At 33.8% G+C, this 22214-nt stretch overlaps 1 protein-coding gene across 1 annotated transcript in view; it reads left to right on the top strand.

Annotated features, from left to right (window-relative positions):
• The window catches only part of SLC27A6 (solute carrier family 27 member 6), a 62229-nt gene extending 40259 nt beyond the window's left edge, over positions 1–21970 (top strand). The window contains exons 6-11 of the mRNA XM_025388371.1: positions 3879–4073; positions 11670–11760; positions 15192–15390; positions 16362–16459; positions 17907–18037; positions 21440–21970. Of these exons, the coding sequence (XP_025244156.1) occupies positions 3879–4073; positions 11670–11760; positions 15192–15390; positions 16362–16459; positions 17907–18037; positions 21440–21616 (891 nt within the window). The 3' untranslated portion in view covers positions 21617–21970. The remainder of the gene's footprint in view (positions 1–3878; positions 4074–11669; positions 11761–15191; positions 15391–16361; positions 16460–17906; positions 18038–21439) is intronic.
• Positions 21971–22214: the final 244 nt, after the last annotated feature.

Consider the following 22214-nt stretch of genomic DNA (forward strand, 5'->3'; position numbering starts at 1 on the left):
GATATGTATATAGATATAGCTATATACGGTTACATAAATATACATATACATACATATATTATAGTTAGATACAAATATATGCACATACATACATTATATAAGTATATACTTATATATAAGTATATTATATAAGATATATATCAAACTATTGTTTATACATGTATACTTTTTAAAATATAAAAATATGTATTTTTAATGTATTGCTTTTGCTGCATAGCATAATTTTTATTCTGTCTTATTTTTCTTATATAGTTCAGAATATTTTTTAAATTTCCATTGTAATTTTTTTCTTTTACCCATGGGTTGTTTAAACTTGTATTATCATTATGCAAACATTTGGAGATTTTCTAGTTTTCTTTTTGTAATTGATCTATGGTTTAATTTTATTGTGGTCAGAGAACATAGTTTGAAGCCTAATGCTTTGAATTTGGCTGACACTTGCTGTAAAACTTAACAAATGATTGATCTATTTTTGATAAATGTTTCATGGGTTCTTGAAAAAAATGTGTATTCTTCAGTGACTTGTTATACTGTTCTGTATACATACATTAGGTCAAGTTGGTTAGTTTTCTTTAAACTTCCATATTCTTATGGTTTTTTTCCTGCTTATTCTATCAGTAGAGAGATAAGTTAAAAATATCTCAGTCTATTTTAGCTCTGTCAATTTTTGCTTTATATAGTTGACTACATTCTTAGGTAAATAGAAATTTAAGGTTGCTATCCATACAGTGAATTGACCCTTTTATTATTATTAATTATCCCTCTTTATCTCCAGGAATGTTTCTTTACTTAAGGTCTACTTTGTCAGATATTAGTATAGTCATACTAACTTCCTCTTGTATGGCTTACGTTTTTCCATCCAACTACTTTCAATTTTGGGCTCATGTAAGATTTAAGATGTAATTTTCATAATCAGTATATAGTTGAATTTTATATTTTTATGCATTCTAAAAGTTTTTTTCCATGATTGCATATTTAGTCCATTTACATTTGATGTACTTATGATACATTTGCTTTTATAGCTTCTATCTTCCTATTTTTTCTTGTTGTCTCATCTGTTATTTGTTCCCTTTCCCCCTTAATCTTCTTGTGAAATAATATTTTTATTATTAGTTTTCATTGATTATCTCTTTAATTATACATCCTTTTATATTTGTTTTATTTATTGAAGTATTTGTCTTTGAGTAATTACCTAGAAGGATACAAGATTAATTTTTAACTTACTACATTCTATCTTCAAATAGCATATTTTCCACTTCTTTACAATGCAAGAACTTTGTAACACTTCTCTTTTCTGGTCCTCTTCATTCCTTCCTGGTTTTTGTTTCTTTGCTCCTATATAATATTGTTTTCTTTGGTGCTAAGAATTGCCTTTAGTGTTCCATCTGTACCATTGTACTAAAAACAAAATATTCCATTTTTATTTGTCTGAAAACATGTTTTTCCTTTAGTTTTGAATAATTCTTTAGCTGAATATAGAATCCTAGGTTGACAATTATTTTCTTGTACTAGCTTTAAAATATTATCATATTGTCTTCTAGGCTTATGGTCATTGTTGAAATGTCAGCCTTAAATATTCATGTTGCCCCTTTGGAAACGATGTTTCTATTTCTTTCTGCCTGCTTTTAAAATTCTCCCTCTTTGTTTCTCTAATTTTTATATACTTTTTCTTCTTAGCAATTTTGCCAAAAAATGTCTAACTGTATTTCCCTGGTATTTAATCTGTCTGAGGTTTTAGTTGTGTGTTTTTTTTTTTTTTTTTTTCATGGCTTCACGTCTTTCTATCACTTTTTGAAAATTCTCAGTTAAAATCTCTTCAGAATTACCTCTTCTCCATTCATTTTATTATTCTATAGGGCTCCACTTGTAGGTATTTTTGACATGTACTTTGTGTGAGGCACTAAATACCTGATGGCACATAGCTGGGATTTGTCAACAAAAGGCTCAGGTTCTAGGGTGATTAAGTGAGGATCCAGCCATTTTATTGAGATACTTCCAGAAGTCAGTATCTTTTCTCTTGGACTGACCAGTTTCCTTGATAGTAACTGAATAGTTTCCTGCTCTGGTATATGATTTGGGGTGTCGGAATTCTGATACCAGAGCAGGAGAAGAGTTTAGTGATCTCATCTTTTAGTATGTAGACTTTCATTTAACCCTTCTGTTTTCTATAATGTTAACTTGAAATAAAAATTTCATAGAGATGCATCTCTAAGCAAAGAGATTATCTGGAAACAAAAGATTGCAATTTGGAACACATAGAACAGCGTAGCCTCTAGGTGTGTCTGAGGAACAAAAGGAACGGCTGGGGTTTAATTGGGAAAACAAGCAAAGTTATATAAGCTGTTTTGAAGGAAGTTTCACTGGTACTGGCAGTGTCTTATTGGAGCTGGTGAGTTCTGATTGATGAGTGTCAACAATTACCAGGTAAGACTTAGAGTTACAGTAGGTCTTTTGTGCTTTTGCTTTTCAATTACAAAAACAGTTTCTGGAACAGGCATGCATGACCTCAGTGCCTTTCTCCATGGCCTCCGAATCCATTTTAGTTGGGCATGATGTGAAGGACTCTATTTTATAAAATTAATTTTCACAGTAAGTTCCTCAGCCCAAACTGGTGTCTGGTTAGGCATCTCCAGAGAAAAATTTCCAGTCTTTGGCCAATGTGTAGCAAGGGCAGACTCCCAGACGCTTTGTCTGTATTTAGATACTTAGTTATACAACTGCTTCTTAAACAAATTTCCTACTAGGCTTTCTGCTTTCCTCATTCTTTTTGATGCTTGCTTGACACTTTCAGGAGCCTTTGTTGGGTGCTAAGCTGCAGGCTTAGATTTCAGCCTTATCCATTCTGCTCAAACACATGTCCTTTTGTCTCTTCACTTTTCAGTTTCCAAAATTACCTCTCAACTCACTTCTGTTTATTCTTGAAAATTCATAGATTAAAATATTCCCTTTAAAACCATTTAAATGGTGTTTAGAGAAGAAACTGAAATGAATAATGTGATCCATTGATCATTTTAAATTATAGGTAGCAAAGAAGCCAATTTCTCTATTTTATTGTTGTTGCTGACTTATTATTACATCTTGTTATTTTGCATTTTTTGGTGATGATGGAGGTAATCAGAGCAAATAATGGATTTATTGTGACTACACTGATAATATATTCTTACTCTAATTTTAGGTGAGTGTAAAAGTTCATGTTAGTTAAAACATTACTTATTGAATATAGAACAAAATAGAATCCTATATCTTCCTTTAATTCTAAAATATGAACAAAAAGTAAAAATGTGAGAATATTCTAAAATAATAGTCACATACAGTTGCCATAATATTTACAAGTCAAATATTACTTTGATTCTATGGCCTCAAATTATTGTTTACTCTATGTTATGCACTGTGTATTAACTATACACTACAGTATATAAGGAAGACAGTTATTATTACCTTTCTTAAAATAGATGAATAAACTGAGAATCAGAGTTAGGAGTTAATATCTTGTTCAGAATTATATAGCTAATTACTGCTAAGCCTGGACATCCAAACTTAAGTATGTTTCATAATATTATCAAAGTAATGCTTTTTTTCTTTCTGAAAAATGCTTTCTTCCTTACCTGACATTTACTCAAAAAAGCCTTTAGTGATCTGCAATTTAGAATGAGCTGTTCCCAGATATGGAAAAACACAAACTGTATTATTCTTGGCCAGTGTTACTTTCATTAGAATTTGGACACAGTTCTGCAATAGACTTATACACATATTTTAGCTTCCCTTCTATTATTGCACAATGCAGTTTACTTCTGTGACATTTTTCATTTAAATAATAATAATGAAAGAAACAACTGGAAACTGGAATTAATTACAAGTAAAACATTTTCCTCTAACAGAGAGAAGGAGAAAGGGATCATAAGGTGCGTTTGGCAATTGGAAACGGTATGCGGAGTGATGTATGGAGAGAATTTTTAGACAGATTTGGAAATATAAAGGTGTGTGAACTTTATGCAGCTACTGAATCAAACATATCTTTCATGAACTACACTGGGAAAATTGGAGCAATTGGGAGAGCAAATTTCTTTCACAAAGTAAGTACAGCATTTTCCTTATTAAAGAAATACATTGGCGCGGTGGCTCACGCCTAATTCCAGCACTTTGGGAGGCCGAGGTGGGCAGATCATGAGGTCAGGAGGTAAAGACCATCCTGGCTAACACGGTGAAACCCCGACTCTACTAAAAATACAAAAACAAAATTAGCCGGGCATCGTGGCGGGCACCTGTAGTGCCAGCTACTCGGGAGGCTGAGGCGGAAGAATGGCGTGAACCCGGGAGGCGGAGCTTGCAGTGAGCGGAGATCACGCGACTGCACTCCAGCCTCCCCGCCCCACCCCCCCCCAAAAAAAAGCACATTGAGGTCTGCCAGCTCTCTTGGATATTGTGCTTGTAAATTGTGGTAAATATTATCACCTTTTTTTTTTTTTTTTTTTTTGAGAATTTCTAGAAATAGAGTAGTGGCGTCTGTGAGAGACGAGGGTACAGGTTTTGTGAACCTCAGTTATCTTCCGTGTTTTCTCTCTCATGTCACCATAATGATGCCTTTTCTTGTTCAGTTTCCAAATTTAATGATGTAATTTATAAATAGCAAGCATAATGCCTGATATATGTTAATTTGACTCTTTCCGTTTTCCTTGAGTGTTTTTATTCCACTATTTCTACTTATCTTTCAATATTTATACCACTCAATTCTATACCGGCTGATATATGTTAATTTGACTCTTTCCGTTTTCCTTGAGTGTTTTTATTCCACTATTTCTACTTATCTTTCAATATTTATACCACTCAATTCTATACCGGCTTTTAATAATTTTTAAACTATATTAAGATACCACTAAAATCTTAAAAGTAGCCAAATAAATCAACTTTTTAGGAGGAGAAGATTGACAGCTGATTTCTCAATAGCAACCACAAAACACAAAAGACAGTGGACATTTACCTTCCACTGGCTTGGAAAAAATAACTGTCAAACTGGAACTTATATTCAACAATAATTTTTTAAGAACAAAGGCAAAAATAAACATAGCAGTCTCAACCTTTATAAAGCAAAACTGATATAGCTGCAAGAGAAAATAAATCTTCAATAATCTATAATAATAAACTGCTAATTGACATATGAAAACCCTGCATCTAACAACTGCAGTGTGTATATTGTATTCAAACACTTTTGAAACATTTACAGAAGTTCCTGGGCCAGTTAGGTAATTCCAACAAATTTCAAAGGATTGAATATATTTAAATTATGTTCTCTGAAAACAGTTTAATTGTTGGTAGAAATAATTTTTGTAAAAGACAACTAGATAACCTCCTATATATTTGGAAAAAAACATTTCTAAATTTCCATTCATCAAAGAAAAAATCATAATAGAAATTAGAAGATACTGTGAGCTACCTCCTAATGAAAATATTACATGGAAAAACTTGTGCACTTAGCCAAGAATAGCTGAAAATTGGATGGAGCTCAGTAACCATCTCTGTAAGTTAACTTTTAAAAGGACAACTAAAATAAACTCAAAAGAAATAAAAGGAAGGACGTAATAAAGAGCAGAAATTAATGACATAGAAAAAATATTTGGTGAGGAATATAAAAATAGATAGAAATATAATTTTTAAAAAGTAAAGAAATCGAATCTGATTGATAGAAGGCAGAAATAATATCAGGAATGGAAAAGGGAACATTGCTGCTGATACTTTAGACATTAAGACAGTAAAAGAGGATATGTTGAATAAGTTCATATCAATAAACTTGAAATTATTAGATGAATTGGAAAAATTTCTAGAAACGTACAACTTACTAGAGTTGACTCGAATTATTTTATCACGCTAAATGAAATAAATTCATACTCCAACATCTTCCCTTAGTTTCAGATAGCTTTCCCACTCAGGATAGTGAATATTCAAGAGCAAATGATTCCTCTCCTACAAACTCTTCTAGATAATGCAGAAGGAGAAAAAACTTCCCAACTCACTTTCTGACTCCTAAACCTGACATAACAGTGCAAGAACAAAAGTACTTCCTACAGGCACACATGTATGAGGAAAGTCTTTGTTTGATAATCTCTCCCCTCAGGTGTGTTTCCTTAGTGGCCTCACCTGTTCTCTGAAAGTAGCACTATCCTATATCATTGCTTTTGAGATTTCCAGAGCTCCCTACTCAAGCCATATTTAGAGCTGCTTTTGAAGAGATCTTTAAGAATCCCATAATGCGAACTTTGGTGCATTTTTATCACTTTCATCCCTAACTGCTTTAGCTTTATAGGTAAAGTTTTCTGTATGATAAACTGCCATACCTCAAAGAACACCTGGAAGCAACAAAGTATTTGCTTTTCTAATCCGTGGTGATTTTTTCAGTGTCTGGAAGGAATTGGCAGACATGTGTTTTTCATGCCGTAGCAGCTCACTTTTTCAGTCTAGTTGCCCATTCAAAGCTAGTGTAAATAACAGTAATGCTCTAAACCTAAAGAAAATGCAAACTATTTTTATAATGCATTCTTTTGGGATTTTGAGGGTATAGTTGACATCTCAGAAATGCACTTTATTGTGAACAAAAGCATTTTGGGGAAAGTAAGTGCTGATTTTACTGAGTTTTACATTCCTTGCGGTTAATTTTCTCAATTCATTGCACTGGTTCCTTTACAAATTTGGTATTGATATTGAGCCCCTTTGTGAAGCTGAGTCATTCTAAAGCAACCAACAAGGGTATGATGATTTGTATTTTATATTACTGACTTCATTATAATTTTCTAATTCTTTAAATTTTCTGTCAACTGTAATAATGTCAATCATGTAAAAAGTCATGGTTGTCTTCAATTTATTTGGAAAACCTCTGTTTTTCAACTCATTTTCGTTTTCTTTTTCAGTTTGGAAATGAAAAAACAAAGTTGTGCCTAATACTACATGTCTTCTAGTCTGCCTTTTATCATTTTATTCACATGTTGTTTTCTTAGATAGTGGGTAATTAGAAAAATTTGGTTCAATGATTTTCTCATAATTAAGTGAGGAGATTTGATAAGTGTCTCTCAAAAATGCTAGCCTAATGGAGGCTCATGCTTATTATCTGGGAGGGAAGCAGCCTCCAGAGAGAAAATGTTACAAGTGAAGGAGAATTATAAGGCAGCAACAGAGTTCCTATAACCTATTGTCTTTATGTGCTACACTTACTATTTTAATGCATAAAACTGAAGAAATATTGTACCCCATATCCTCCCAAGGCAAACAATATAAAAAATTTAGTGACAACTTATTTGAGAGACAAACTCAAGTAGAATTATGAACTACCTTCTCTTTTTCTGTAATATTTTCACCTGGGGAAAATAGGGAGAGACAAACATAAAATACAAAGATAAAGCTTGAAAAAAGGGAGAAAATGAATCTAAATAAAAGGCAGATAAAAAAATGAATGCACATTTTATACATAGATGAAATAAAGCTCAGAAAAAAAAAACAGAAAATGAATCAAAAATAAAAGGCAGCTGGAAAAAAAATGAATGCACATCAAAATAGTAAGTTTCCCAAAACGACCAGGAAATGTTTAGAGAAACAATTTCTCACAGGCTTGAAAAATTGCAATAATATTCTCTTTAAAAATAAGAGCGCAGGAAAGAAAAAGGATCAAGGACAAACATAAATCAACAAAATGAACTAAAAAGTAAGCATGCTCAGCTCAAAGAAAAAAAATAGAGGAAAAAATGTAAATATTACACAAATGAGCATCACATAAAAGAACTTAAAATCAAAAGGAATGTACATGTTGTTAGGGAGAAAGATGAGCAGAATTAAGGAGCCCCACAAACACAGTAAAAAGAGCAAGCAAATGATAATTTAAAAATGAAGAAAAAGGATTTGGAAAACATAGACAATGATCTGATACATCCTTAATTGGTGTTCCCGCAGTAAAGAACAGATCAAAGAAAAAAATAATTATTTCTACCCTAGTAGAAGAACATTTCCTTAAGGTAAAAACTTGAATCTTTAGCAAAAGAGTACACTATCTGGGGCAGAATAATTATAAGAAAAATATATCCTGGTGAAATTATGAAACAAAAAGAACCTTAAGGAGATTTTGGGGTAGGAAAAGCAAAGGATGAGCAAAGCGTAGCACAGGTGAGGGTGGGAAACATCTCAGGCATTCTCAAAATAAAACACTCAAGGTTAGGAAACAAGGAAAGAGTTGACTTCACCTAAGAATTTTTCTAGGATGTTTTCTCAAAGTTTTAAGAAATCAGAATCTATAATACCCTCATATTTATAGGAATGCAATCTTTCTTTGTAAAATTCACTGAATGAAAAATAATGGCCAACTTGAAGATAAACCATAACTTAGAAATGAAAGAATGACCTTCAGTTAAAATGCCTGATGGTGAATATTGAGTCAATTCACATATAGATGATTGAACCACTCTGAATTGTTTATACATGGAATAAAACCTGACAATGTAAAAATAATTATAACACTAACAAAAATGGGAATTGGGAGGGAGGAAAGGAAGAAATGGTAATTCTCCTATCTGTCATATTGGCAAATCCATAGATACAATGGAATTTAAAATTTAAATATCATCTAAACCTAAATTTAAAAATAATATATGAGATTAATAAAATGGCTCATTTCTTTAACCATTTTCGTAAGCTGTTTTGTTGCCTTAAAAGTAGGCATCTTTTAGGGATAAGAAAAGTTAGACAACTTCAAAATAAGAGAACAGTCCCCACAAGACCACTCATTTCTGACATCAGTTGCAATTTCAGGAGTCCCTGAAGACCACTGTCAGGTTTGATAATTTGCTAAAAGGACTCACAAAACTCAGCTTATCACATCTAAAGGATCTAGATTATAATCATCCCAGGGATGTCATATGTAAGGCAGAATCCAGGAGGGTACCAAGGGTGAAGCTTCCAGATATGCTGTGTTGTGGAGTCAGAACGGCATTACTTTCCTGGAATTGTGTAAAAATACGCACGAACTGGTGCCAACTGGGGAAGCTCACAGGAGCCTTGATGTCCAGTCTTTCTGGAGGCTTGGTTGTGTAATTCAGGTTGACTGCTCACATGGCTTAACCTCCATCTCTGCCCCTTAGGAGGTCAAGCTAGGTGATGCAAAGCCCGCAGCCTACCTCACATTGTTCATGTGCCTCAGAGACCCCATTCTAAATCATACTGTTGCCATCTAGTTGCCCAGAGGTCTTAAACAAACAAAAAAATGCCCTCCTATTAAGAATGACATTCCAAGGACTTAGAGATCACCTCCCAGAAGCTGGGACCTCTTTTGGGGGCAAGGTTAAATTCTTTACTACACAGGGACTGATAACTCTATTCCCGACTCTACCGTTATTTCACTTTGTGAGTTTGACAAGTTACTTTTCTCTCGGTTCAGAGTTTCCTCGTGTATTAACGAAGGAAATTAACTTTGTGTTCTTTTCCAACTCATAAATTTACAAATCTGAATCTGCAAAGATAGGTAGGTATGGATAAAACCTCCCAGGGCCAATGCGTACAGCCACATAGGTGTGTGTTCATCGCACAGTTCTGCTATGAATGGGACCCCCTGCAGCTGTGCTCCAGACATGTACACATACACACATACATAAACATGTACATTTGGGGGGATTTTAAGGTGTGGCATCTATTTTTTGAATTTGTATTATAATGCAGCCATTATACATGATTTTTGTAATATCATGAGGACCTCCTGAAGGCAGGAAGGAGAATAGAAATATTTCTAGCTGAGCATTAGTCCTCTGCTCCAGGGTACTGCTAGAAAATGCTGTGATATATTTAATTTTATTTGAATTATAAAATTATTCAATTTCTTACCATCAAGTCTCCTTTTTCTGATAACAGACACACTAGACAGTAATTTGCTGTGGAATGAATCTCACCCACGCACATGGTTGCCCAATTAATCTAAAAGAAATAACACTAAAGCTGACATCACAAGTCACTGGGCAAATTTTCCAAAAAACAAAACATATTAAAGTAGGAGAAAAAAGAATAAGTAATGGACAGGGGTCTGTTCTTATTTGGCCAAGATGATAAAGGCAGTTCTGGAATTGCTGGACTCTTTCTTTCTACTAGCCATTAGGCAAGTGGCCAATATCCTGTTATCCCAATTACAAAAAAAGACCAACAAGATGCAAGTTCATATTTTAATAAACAGTCTTTATATCTAGAATAACAATATTTTTGCTTTGTTGCCTCTTTCATTGGCTCTAATCCTAAAATAGGATAATATTAATTTCCACCTCATAGGATGTTTTGATGATTACATTAAACAGTGCCCTGCATATAGTTAGTGCCCAATCAGTATTCATTGCTCACATTTATATTTTAATTCAAATAATGAGTTGTGATTCAAGTTACATGCTTATTTTACTAGTGCTAAGAACAGAGGTATTTGCATTTAATCTTTGATGATAAATAATACTATTGCATCTGTCTCAATCATCTCATCTTTTCCCACTTATTTGTTCTATATTTGTTCATTTTCTCCTGCTTTTCCCCCATTCATCTTTGTTCTATATTTGTTCTATAGTTGTTCATTTCTCTTCTCCTGCTTTCCTCCCATTCATCTTTCCTTATTATTATTTTATTTCACTTCATTTTATTACATTCGTGTTAGTTTACCATTTTCTAACTGAGCTTGCTTAATTGCTGAGTAGAACCTCAGTTTTCTGATAGAATAAAAATGAGGGGGGCTGGGTGAAGTGGCTCACGCCTGTAAGCCCAGCTGCATGGGGGGCTAAGGTGGTAGGATTGCTTGAGCCTGGGAGGCAGAGGTTGCAGTGAGATGAGATCTCATCACTGCACTGCAGCCTGGGTGACAGAGTGAGACACTGTCTCAAAAAATATATATATATAGGAGGAGATTGGACTAAACCAGTCTGCAGTTCTCTCCCAGGGTGGGAATTTAGTGGACAAATGAGCCTGCATGACATGATAATATGGACATGATAGGAGCAGAGTAACTGAAAATATTTGGGGATGAGAGGAGACATCCAATTTTTGGTTCCTGATGTGATGGGTGTTTTCTAATCAATTTATCATCTCATACCAAAGAGTGTGGAGAAGCACTAAATGTTAGTTTAGGAGCATTAAAGTGAAAGGCTCAGGGGAAAGGCTTATAGGAAAAGGACAAAGTGACTGTCAAGTAAACATACTTTTTAGGCATTTGATGTGTTTTGGCTTTTTTTGTTTGTTTGTTTGTTTGTTTAGATACTGTGAGGAAAAAATAAACAATACCATTCTTACATTAATGTAGCTTACATTTTAGTTCTATGAAAACTTTTCACTTCCAGGGCTACTTTAAATAAATGGCTGCGGAAAATGGTCCTTTTACGGGCAGTTAACAGAGTATTAATTGAATGCCTGGATTGTTTCAGTATCTTGATTAAAATTAGTAGTGTTTTGCTAAGTAAAGTGTACCACAAAAGAAATGAAAGTAAACGCCAGTAAATGACTGCTGTTTACTAATACCTTTAGTTTTGAGTTTTAAATATTTAATTTGTCCTTCAGTAAAAGTTGTTTTAATAAATCCATATTCCAATATTTATTTCAATTAGCATAGTCTACTACAGTAGATGTCGTTGCACAAGTAACTAAATGCTTGTTTCTATTTGATTTTTTTTGTTTTGCAGCTTCTTTCCACTTTTGACTTAATAAAGTATGACTTTCAGAAAGATGAACCCATGAGAAATGAACAGGGTTGGTGTATTCATGTGAAAAAAGGTAAGACTTCTATTTGAAGACATCTTCTCAAGCAAAGTTTCTGATCTACCATATACAGATATCCCTTGGTATCCTTGGGGGATTGGTTCTAGGACCCTGGGTAGATACCAAAATTCATGGATGCTTGTTCCTTATATAAAATGATACAGTATTTGCCTATGAGGTTTGCACATCCTCCTGTATACTTTAAACAGGTTGCTTATAATACCCAATACAATGTAAATGCTATATAAACAGGGTCATATGGTATTTTTTATTTGTATTATTTTTATTGTTGTATTATTTTATCTTTTTTCCCCAAATATTTTCTATCCAAGGTTGGTTGAATTCGCAGATGTGGAATCACAGATATGGAGGGCCCGCTGTGATTATTAGTGAATTTCAAAAGGAGAGGATGACTAGGTCCACTGTGTAATTTAACTTTGGAATTTTAATGCAGGTGGAACAATTTTACTTAGATGTTAAGAGCCCCAGAGGGATCACTCAGATGGTAAATTATTGAAATAAAAAAGTGGTAACTATTTGGCTCATACTATTCTTAATCTACCACTTGTAATATGAACAATGGCAAATGTCTAATATCCTACATTGCCAAACTATAATATAGAAATTAGTGAATTATTTTATCATTCTAGATATAGTGTAAAGTCAGGCCAACTTGGATTTAAACATGGTCTCTGACACTTAGAAATGGTGCAACTTTGGACAGATTACTTAACCCATCTAAGTCTTATTTTCTTTTGTGTAAAGTAGAAGTGACAGTATTTATTCATTGAGGACAATTAAATGGGATGTATGTATATTTCTGGGGGACCTGGTATGTGGCCTGTTACTTTCCTCTCCTCAACTTCTCCCTCTCACTCCCCTCCATTCTCTACCAAGGTAGACTTTCTTACAATTTTAGGTTAGAAATTTTCATGAGAGCAAGTGCCTCAATTAACTTGCTGCTGCATTTAATAAAATTAGAAAATAAAATGTAGAGATGTGCACTTAGAATTGTTTAGAGATCCAGTATGAATAAATCAGGGCAAAATTAATTTTTATTGCCTTAAAATATGTTGAAACTACATTTCAGAAGTGACTTCCTAAATCTTTACTTCAAATGTGAAGATAAGGTGGCAAACCTGTTTTTATTTTCTAGTAGCTGAAAGACTAAAAAAAAAAAAAAAATGCAAACTTTGTCTATTAAAAAACAAATCTCCCGAATCTCTGAATTTCAAGCCTACTGGCTTTTATCAAATGTTTCTCCAATTCTATTCTATAGACACTGGCCATGGAATTTCTGAGGAAAGTGCAAAGAACTTAAGCACTCTTTTCTACTGGTCTATTTCTTACAATTACAATAATATCTAATATTAAAACTTGAATCCCAGAACTGTGCTTATACACCCTCAGGTTTTCTTAAAAAGCTGGTTGACCCCAAATATCTGTTTTTCTATTTTGGATTCTCATTATGAGCTACTCAGTATTTTTTCCATTAAGGCATTGTGTCTTCACAATGTAAATTATGCCCAACAAGAAAGATGTAAATACACTGTGACCTATTTAAATACTTGCAACAATTAGTTTGTCAGAAAAGAAACTGTCACCTGTATCCTGAAAACGAATAAAAGAAACCAAAGAACATATATTTTAAGGGAGATGTAAGAGTCTTGAAAAATTTTGAAATATAGGGAATGTAGATTGACAGAACATATCACAGAGGACAGAGGTGAGGCTTTGGAGTCAGATGTTCCTGGATGGAGATATATATATATATATACACACACACTCCGATTCCTGCATTTGACAGCTGTATGACATTGGGCAAATTCCTTTTTTATGCCTCGGTTTTTTCACCTTAAAATGAAGATATTATCAGGGCCTTTCTTGTAGGTTTGTGATGAGAATTAAATGGATTACATATGTAAAACACTCAGAATAGTGACCATTACCCAAAAAGTGCTCAATAGGTATAATAGTGGTGATGATAATGATGGTGATGATGATGATATGATGATGTTGGGAATGATGATGACGACGATGATGATGATGCTATCAGACTCTGCTGGAGCAAAGAAGATTTGCTTTGGCCAGTGACCTATGTGCCCTTGAAAGCCAGAATGACCAGGAGTGGGAGAAATGGGAGTCGAGTAAAGACTGTTGACTGGGTGTGGCAGCTCATGCCAGTAATCCCAATACTTTTGGAGCCTGAGGTGGGAGAATTGCTTAAGCCCAAGAGTTCTAGATCAGCTGGGCAACCTGGTGAGACCTTGTGTTTCCAAAAAAATTTCAAAATTAGTTGGGCCTGGTGGCATGCACCTGTAGCCCCGCTACTTGGGAAGTTGAGGTGGGAGGATCGGCTGAGTCTGGTAAGACAAGGCTGTGGTGGGCCATGATCATGCCACTGCACTCCAGCTTGGGTCACAGAGTGAGACTTACTTTTTTAGAGCCTTAAAAGACAGAAATCACTCTGTATTATAGTTTGCTGGACTCCAACTTCATCTAGTCACATGAACACTGCATTTCTTTATAGCAGGCATAGCAAGTGGACAATAGCCTTGAAGACTTCCAGAGCAGTGATTGCTGCTGTCCTTTTTTCTTTTGCCTTCTCTTTGAAGTAGCTTTTACCTTACAGATTGCTGAGAAAAATCTTAATTAATTTGAATAAGTTTGATTGGAAAATTATTTCAGATAATGTGTCTAAACATAACTGAAACTAGTAAGTATCATGGAACAGGAAATCTTTTCAATGGCTCATCTCTTTCCCATCAAAGATTTCCAGAATAGCATACCAGAGGAATAAACCATTTTGTTATAATAAATAAAATGTATTTGTGTACTGGATGAGAGATAGTATTATACAGAAACCTTGCCACACAAAGTCATAAAAAGTTAAATTTGAGTTCTAGTTCCATTTATCTCTCTGAGCATAGCAGCTGTTGTACCCCTTTGGGTCCTAGTTCCTTGCTGGTAAAATAGGGATTATATCAAAGGATTTCTATGCAGAATAAGCAAGGTGACATTTGCAAAGGGCTCATGGTAAATGCCCAATAAAGAAAATGCTATCATTATGTTATTAACACTATTATTACTGTTGTTATTTATATAACAAATGTCAATATTATCTGTGGTAACATCTACATAATCCAAAACAAAAGTAGCCATTGGTCTATCCACCTGGGAAGTATAAGAAATCTAATGAGCCTTTTCTTTCCATTCAATTCCTTTTTATTAGTTTCTCCAAAGTAATTTGTATTTGTGGTAATCTATGAAAAGATGTGCTAGATATAGGCACCAAGGGTAAATGATGTCAAATACAGAAATAGGTTCAGAGGAAGCTGAGATAAGCAGCATTGGTTGTGCTGGCCAGATATAATATAGATACATGCATGATGTGTGTTACAATAGTTTTAATCGAATGGCTGCAAAAATGTCGTTGTTTCTTGCAGGAGAACCTGGACTTCTCATTTCTCGAGTGCATGCAAAAAATCCCTTCTTTGGCTATGCTGGGCCTTACAAGCACACAAAAGACAAATTGCTTTGTGATGTTTTTAAGAAGGGAGATGTTTACCTTAACACTGGAGACTTGATAGTCCAGGATCAGGATAATTTCCTTTATTTTTGGGACCGTACCGGAGATACTTTCAGGTATGAAATATCATGGGATGCACAGCTTGTTCTGTGATTGTGAACCATGCTTCTATAGAAACATCAGAGACCACATATGCTTTAGCTTTCAAGGCAGACAGAGCCCTTTTATCTCCATGTCTTCTCATTAAAAAATTTATTGGCCATCTGTTTCTAGACTGAACCACAAGTTAAATTTTGTTGTAAAATTTTATAATTATTTTATTGAATCAGTTTAGAACAAATCAGTGAGCTTCTTTTTAAGGAAATAAAGCTGGCAGACAGATGTAAAATATAAATGGTAGGGTTAAAACAAAAAGCCAGTTTGGTCAACTGTAGTCTAATTCTTGGCCTAATGATAAAAATTTTGAAAGAGCAAAAATCCCCTTTCGTACTTTTCCTTTTTTAATTCCCTAAGATTATTTTAGGTCTATGAAATTATTTTGCTTTACTAGTCCAATGACTTGAATGAATGCTTGAATAAGTAACTTTCTACATCCTTGCCTTCTTGTACCGTGTTATAAGCTCACTTTATATAAAGTTATTTCAATTAAAACAAAATATTCATTCAAAAGCATTAAAGGAGCCAAAGGGGTTAACATCTAGAAACTGAAGTGGGTCAGTGTATTAAAAGGCAACTAGAGCTTTACTTTCAATTCTTATCACCAGAGAAAAGGAATGTTTTGTACTTCATTGTTATTTTACAAAATAATATTTTTGTAATGATAATCCTTACAATTATTTTTATGTATAAAACATAGAAAGCAATTTATACAATGAGATATAAAGTAATTTTAACTAAAAGACCAATGCTGATTTTGTTGAATTACCAACAAAGTGCTTTCTTAGAAATGCCTTTCAGCTTGAAAACTACAGTTATGTTGGTCAGTAGGTGCTTGCACAGAGCCAAATACAAGACACTAAAACTAAAACTGGGTACCTAGTTTTTCCAATATAGGTGCACTAACTGGAATTTGATTTTTTTCGTTTAGATGGAAAGGAGAAAATGTCTCAACCACTGAGGTTGTTGATGTTATTGGAATGTTGGATTTCATACAGGAAACAAACGTCTATGGTGTGGCTATATCAGGTATAAATATATTTCAGATTTGGGAAAGATTCTTAGAATAGAATTTCCACTATTCTGTAGTTTTGCAATAGTCTTGCTAATTCAACATTTTAATTTTTGTGTGTTAAGATAAAGATTTTATTACTGCCTTGGCAAGTAATGCCCTTGACCAAGCTAACAAAGTTCATGGTCACTTCACGGGAAAGGTACCAACTGAATTTTAATGCCTGTGTGTATTTTTAAGTAAAGCTTGTAAACTCTGATCAATGACTCACTGCTTGGAATTAGTTACAGCTTTTTATTAGTCTATTATTTTTCTTTTTATGACTAGTGTTTGTACATACCACTAAACAAGAACATGTTCTACTTTAAATGTTTAAAAATACTGACTTTTAGTTAAGATGGCTCTTTATAAAAATTACTTTTAAATTTGGACTCATTATCCTTATAGTTATGCATATGAGGATTGTCTCATGATGTTGAAAATGTCACAGAAAAGTGACCAATTTGAAGTCATAAGACAGCCATTCTCCATTTTTCAGCAAATGCTTTTAGATGCAGGGGAGATCAGTGATGTGAGTGTTTGGATGGGAGAGCAGAAGAAGAGAATGATTACTTAATAAATAGCCACCGAGTGTTGGAGAAAGATTCCAGGACATTCTGACCCCTGTAAGGATCCACAGGTGGCATGATAATCATTAAATGATTTGTGGAATTAATTATGGAAATGCGAGTTTCTAGTTTCTTAAAAATATGCCCTTCAGCTGGGGCGGGGGCTCACGCCTGTAATCCCAGCACTTTGGGAGGCCGAGGCAGGCGGATCACGAGGTCAGGTGATCGAGACCATCCTGGCTAACACAGTGAAACCCCATCTCTACTAAAAATGCAAAAAATTAGCCGGGCATGGTCGCGGGCGCCTGTAGTCCCAGCTACTCGGGAGGCTAAGGCAGGAGAATGGCATGAACCTGGGACGCAGAGCTTACAGTGAGCCAAGATCGCGCCACTGCACTCCAGCCTGGGAGACAGAGCGAAACTTCGTCTCAAATAAATAAATAAATAAATAAATAAATAAATAAATAAAATATGCCCTTCATATTTTACATTAAAGCTTAGGATATATATTTCTGCTGGAATATAGTTGCCATTTAATACATGTTTTCTTTCTTAATATTTGTTTTAGTGGTGGTAGGATGCAAATTCATTGTAATTTATAGTGTTGCCCATTCCATGTATTTCATTTCTGTAGTATAGGCAATTAGAGATAGACTCTGGTCTTCCCTGTCTTTAAATGTTTCTAGGGGGTAAATCATATGTTCGGGGAAGGATACAGACTTGTTTATGCTACTGTTGTCTTATTATTACTGAAATAGATTTAATGTCTCCATGTGTGCCAATTAGCATGTACAGAATTATCTTTTAAAGTTTATTTGGTACTTACAAATGGCTCTATTTGAAACTTTTTTTTCAGGTTATGAAGGAAGAGCAGGAATGGCTTCTATTATTTTAAAACCAAATAAATCTTTAGATTTGGAAAAAGTTTATGAACAAGTTGTAACATCTTTACCAGCTTATGCGTGTCCACGATTTTTAAGAATTCAGGTAATTTTAGCGGCGCAGTTTACTATTAAATATAAAACCAGGAAACAAGGAGGTAGTTTAATTGCAAAATAATATTGTATCTTTTAGATAACATGTGAGTTATGTGAGAGGCGTGGCATGTGGAGTTGATGCAGATCGATGCCATATTTGAAGCCTAATTATAAAGGGGGCATGGTGAAATGCTAGGGCATACCTGTCTTTGTCCTAATTATAGAATTGCTCTCTTCCTCTTCAGTCAGGACCTCAGAGCAAAATGATGGTCCCAGTGACAGTGGCAATCCAAAACCACATCTTACTTACATCTTGTGAAAATATTTGGTGCTATGTGCCTAGAATTAGGTTCCATTAAGGAGACATCAAAGAGATGGCAAGATGTGTGTAGAACTTAAAGGCATTTGGCTTTAGGCAATCCTGCTTTTAATTTTTATTGCTGTTCTGTCCAAATTCCCCGTTACCTGGACCTTCCCCATGTGGGAAATTCTGAGTTTATTTATTTTGGGATGAGGATTTAATCTCTTGTTAGGTTACTGGTAGAAGTACAGTTAAAAAGAAAACAAATTTCCTTAGCTACTAGGTAACTTTACTTATTTATTCAACCATTCATTTATTTAATATTTTGCATCAAATATAATTTCCCCAAATTAGTACTCATCATCTCTTAACATCCAACCACACAGATATTTTTTTTTCTGAATACATTTGTTATTTCACTATTAGACCCCTAGTGGAGCAGTAGCCTGTATCATAGTCAGGTTTATAGTATTTGCCAAGCAATCACTGCAGCCAAGTCACTGCTTATTCAATGGGACACATCCTCTGAACTATCATAATACATATTTCATTTGCCTTTTTTATTTTGAGTTTTTAAATTGTCTCAGATTATTTTAACAACAACCCTCTGAAACACTAAAGGTAAGTAACTATGAAGCAGAAGTAATATATTTTCAATGAAATTTTTTGAGATAGTTGTAGATTCACATGCAGTTATAAGAAATAAGACAGAACTTGTATATCCTTCACCTGGTTTCCCCCAAGGATAACATTTTGCAGATCTGTTACAACCAGGATGTCAACATAATCCACCTATCTTATTAAAAATTCTCCTGCTTTACTTACACTCATTTGTGGGTGTATATTTTCTATACAGTTTTATCACCCATGCAACTTCATGCATTCATGACCACAGTAAAGATATGAACAATTTCAAAATCACAAGTTTCCCTCATGTTGTCCTTTTACAACCATACCAATCTCCCTCTTGTCCCTCCTCATCCTCAGCCCACCCCATAAGTAATATATTTTGATGGAGTAGAAAGTTGATAGGACAAATAATATTTTAAGAATTTTTTTCCAGGGCAACATAAAATTCACTTTAATTAAATGGAAAAAATATTTTAGCACAAGACTACTTTAGAAGATTAGATCAGCCTTGCACAAATTTAGAAAGCATTTTAGGATCTTTAAACACCTAAAAAGAACATGGACTATGACTGTTATGTTTATGCAAGTATTTGCTATAGTTAGAAATAAAGCCTGACAGCAGTCAAATATTTGTTTAATAAATGAGTGTTAGTAATAAATGATCTCATAAAAGGAATGCAAAAGTAGAAGTTACTTCTGATAAAATGAGTCAAACAAGTATTGTATTACAAATCTATTTAGCACAAATTAAAAAATAGAACTCTTTTTGCCAGTAAGTCACAAAAAAGTGAAATGTTACAATATTCAGTGTGGCTGGGATAAAATGAACTTGGTCCTTTTATTTCTACTCATAGAAACACAAATTGTTATAACCTCTCTAGAAAACAATTTGGTAATATATGATCACACTCTTAACAGTTTGCATATATTTTGACTTAGTCAAAATACATCTTAGGAAGTAATCAAAGATGTATAAATGTTACATATGCATACATTTCTCAAAAGACTATAGTAGTAAAAATTTTGATACTCTCTAAAAGTTCATGAATAAGGGCAAAGTTAATTAAAATATGACAATTAAATGAGACCTTATAAAACAATTTTCTAAGTTCTATTTTGAAGAAAATTACAGGACCCAGGAAAATATACTTTGTATAGTATTAAGCTTAAAAATGGCAGAAAACTAAATTATATAAATACTCTGAGCTGCTGATTTTTAAGAGAAGAGTAAAAGGATATATGTGCTTGTATAGCCATATCTATACTGTTGGATCAGGGGAGATGGAGGAGGGAAGGGAGATCAGGGAAGGGGGTTCAAAGTGAAGTTGACTCAAATAGTCCAAAAGGATAAATAAAAATGGCCAAGCTACTCATAGAATACTGTATGGGTCTCTACATGTCATCTCACTTAAACAGACCGTTTATCCATACCTGAGATTCCCACAAAGAGATACACTCTTATCTCCTTTAAACACCTTGAAACAGAGATTCTTAAACTTTCTAGACTCATGGCATCTTTAATGTCTCATAGCACTCTTGGGTCAAAGCAAATACCTAAACATGTGTTTATTCACTAGTTAAGGAAAAACAATAAGTATTTAGGTCTAACAAATGAGTAGCCACCTGAAAAAATAATCCATATAAATAAATAAATGCTTTCATTTCATTTTCAAATAACTGCAGTCACTTATTAAGGAGATGTAAGTTGGGCACTGCACAGTTCTTCAGACCTTGGAATTAGATTGGATTGAACAGGGACAGTCTGATTTCATGTTTCACGATGATTTTTGGCTGTACTTGCTTTTTATCCCAGCAGCTACCAAAAACCCAAATTTGCAAAGATAATGACATCATTGAATGTATTACAAATTACTACTGAAACTGTGAACCTTGAGCTAGTAGTTTGTGAGTGGTGACTAACAGATGTCACTGAGTTTCTCTTGAAAACAAGATATCCTGTGAGGACCTTGGAAATTCACTGACATACCTCAAGTTTTACAGCATTCAAGTAACCCCTCTGGGTAAATTTAAGCCATGTTTTAGAACATTCTGTACCCCATCTAGCTCTTACAGTATTCTGCTTTTTATAATAGATTTGTGTGTACTTGTCGTAGAAATCGCTGTCTTTTGTGGCTTTTATCTCCTCAGCATCTTACAGCATTCTCTATACATAATATTATATTGGCATTGAATTGAAGAGATAACCTATGTGTTTTAGACATAATTATAATCAGTTTAATGATTATGTTCATAATTCTTATATGCTGAATGAGTTTATATTTGAGTAAAGTTTACAGGTAAATCAAATATTTTAATATTCTAGAACACATTTTTTTTATTTCTAGTGTTAAATTATTAGAAAATACAGAGATCACTAGATATAAAATGTTATAATTTAATATTACGGTCTATAGTATTAACTCTATATTAATATATTATACTTATTAAATGATTCTACTCATCCTGGTAATTGCTTTACAGGAAAAAATGGAAGCAACAGGAACATTTAAACTATTGAAGTATCGGTTGGTGGAAGAAGGATTTAATCCACTGAAAATTTCTGAACCACTTTACTTCATGGATAACTTGAAAAAGTCTTATGTTCCACTGACCAGGGAACTTTATGATCAAATAATGTTAGGGGAGATAAAACTTTAAGATTTTTATATCTAGAACTTTCATATGCTTTCTTAGGAAGAGTGAGAGGAGACTGTATGATTCTTTACTATGAAATGGGGAAAAGGAGCTAACATTATTTAGGCATGTGCTATGTTTCCTTAATATGAGAGAGAATTTTTTTAGTTGCATAATGATTTTTTCTTTTAATTGATATAAACTTTAGTTGATTATTCTTTTTGCCTGTTTGGAGATTCAGTGCATAACTAAATATTTGCTGTAATATTAAAGGGTTTAAGTAATAAATGGTGGCTAGCGGTTTGGACAATCACTAAAAATGTACTTTCTAATATGTAAAGTTACTAATTTTGAATAAAAGACTAAATTTTTCTGAAATATTTTAATTTTATGTGTCCCGTCCTATAATCCAATAACATAATTTAGATTAAAAATGTGTTTTCAATATAGTTTGAAGTCAGGTAGCATGATACCTCCAGCTTTGTTCTTTTTTTTTTTTTTTTTTTGAGACGGAATCTCGCTCTGTCGCCCAGGCTGGAGTGCAGTGGCCGGATCTCAGCTCACTGCAAGCTCCGCCTCCCGGGTTCACGCCATTCTCCTGCCTCAGCCTCCGGAGTAGCTG

This window comes from Theropithecus gelada, chromosome 6, assembly GCF_003255815.1.
Source record: "Theropithecus gelada isolate Dixy chromosome 6, Tgel_1.0, whole genome shotgun sequence".
Lineage (NCBI taxonomy): Eukaryota > Metazoa > Chordata > Mammalia > Primates > Cercopithecidae > Theropithecus > Theropithecus gelada.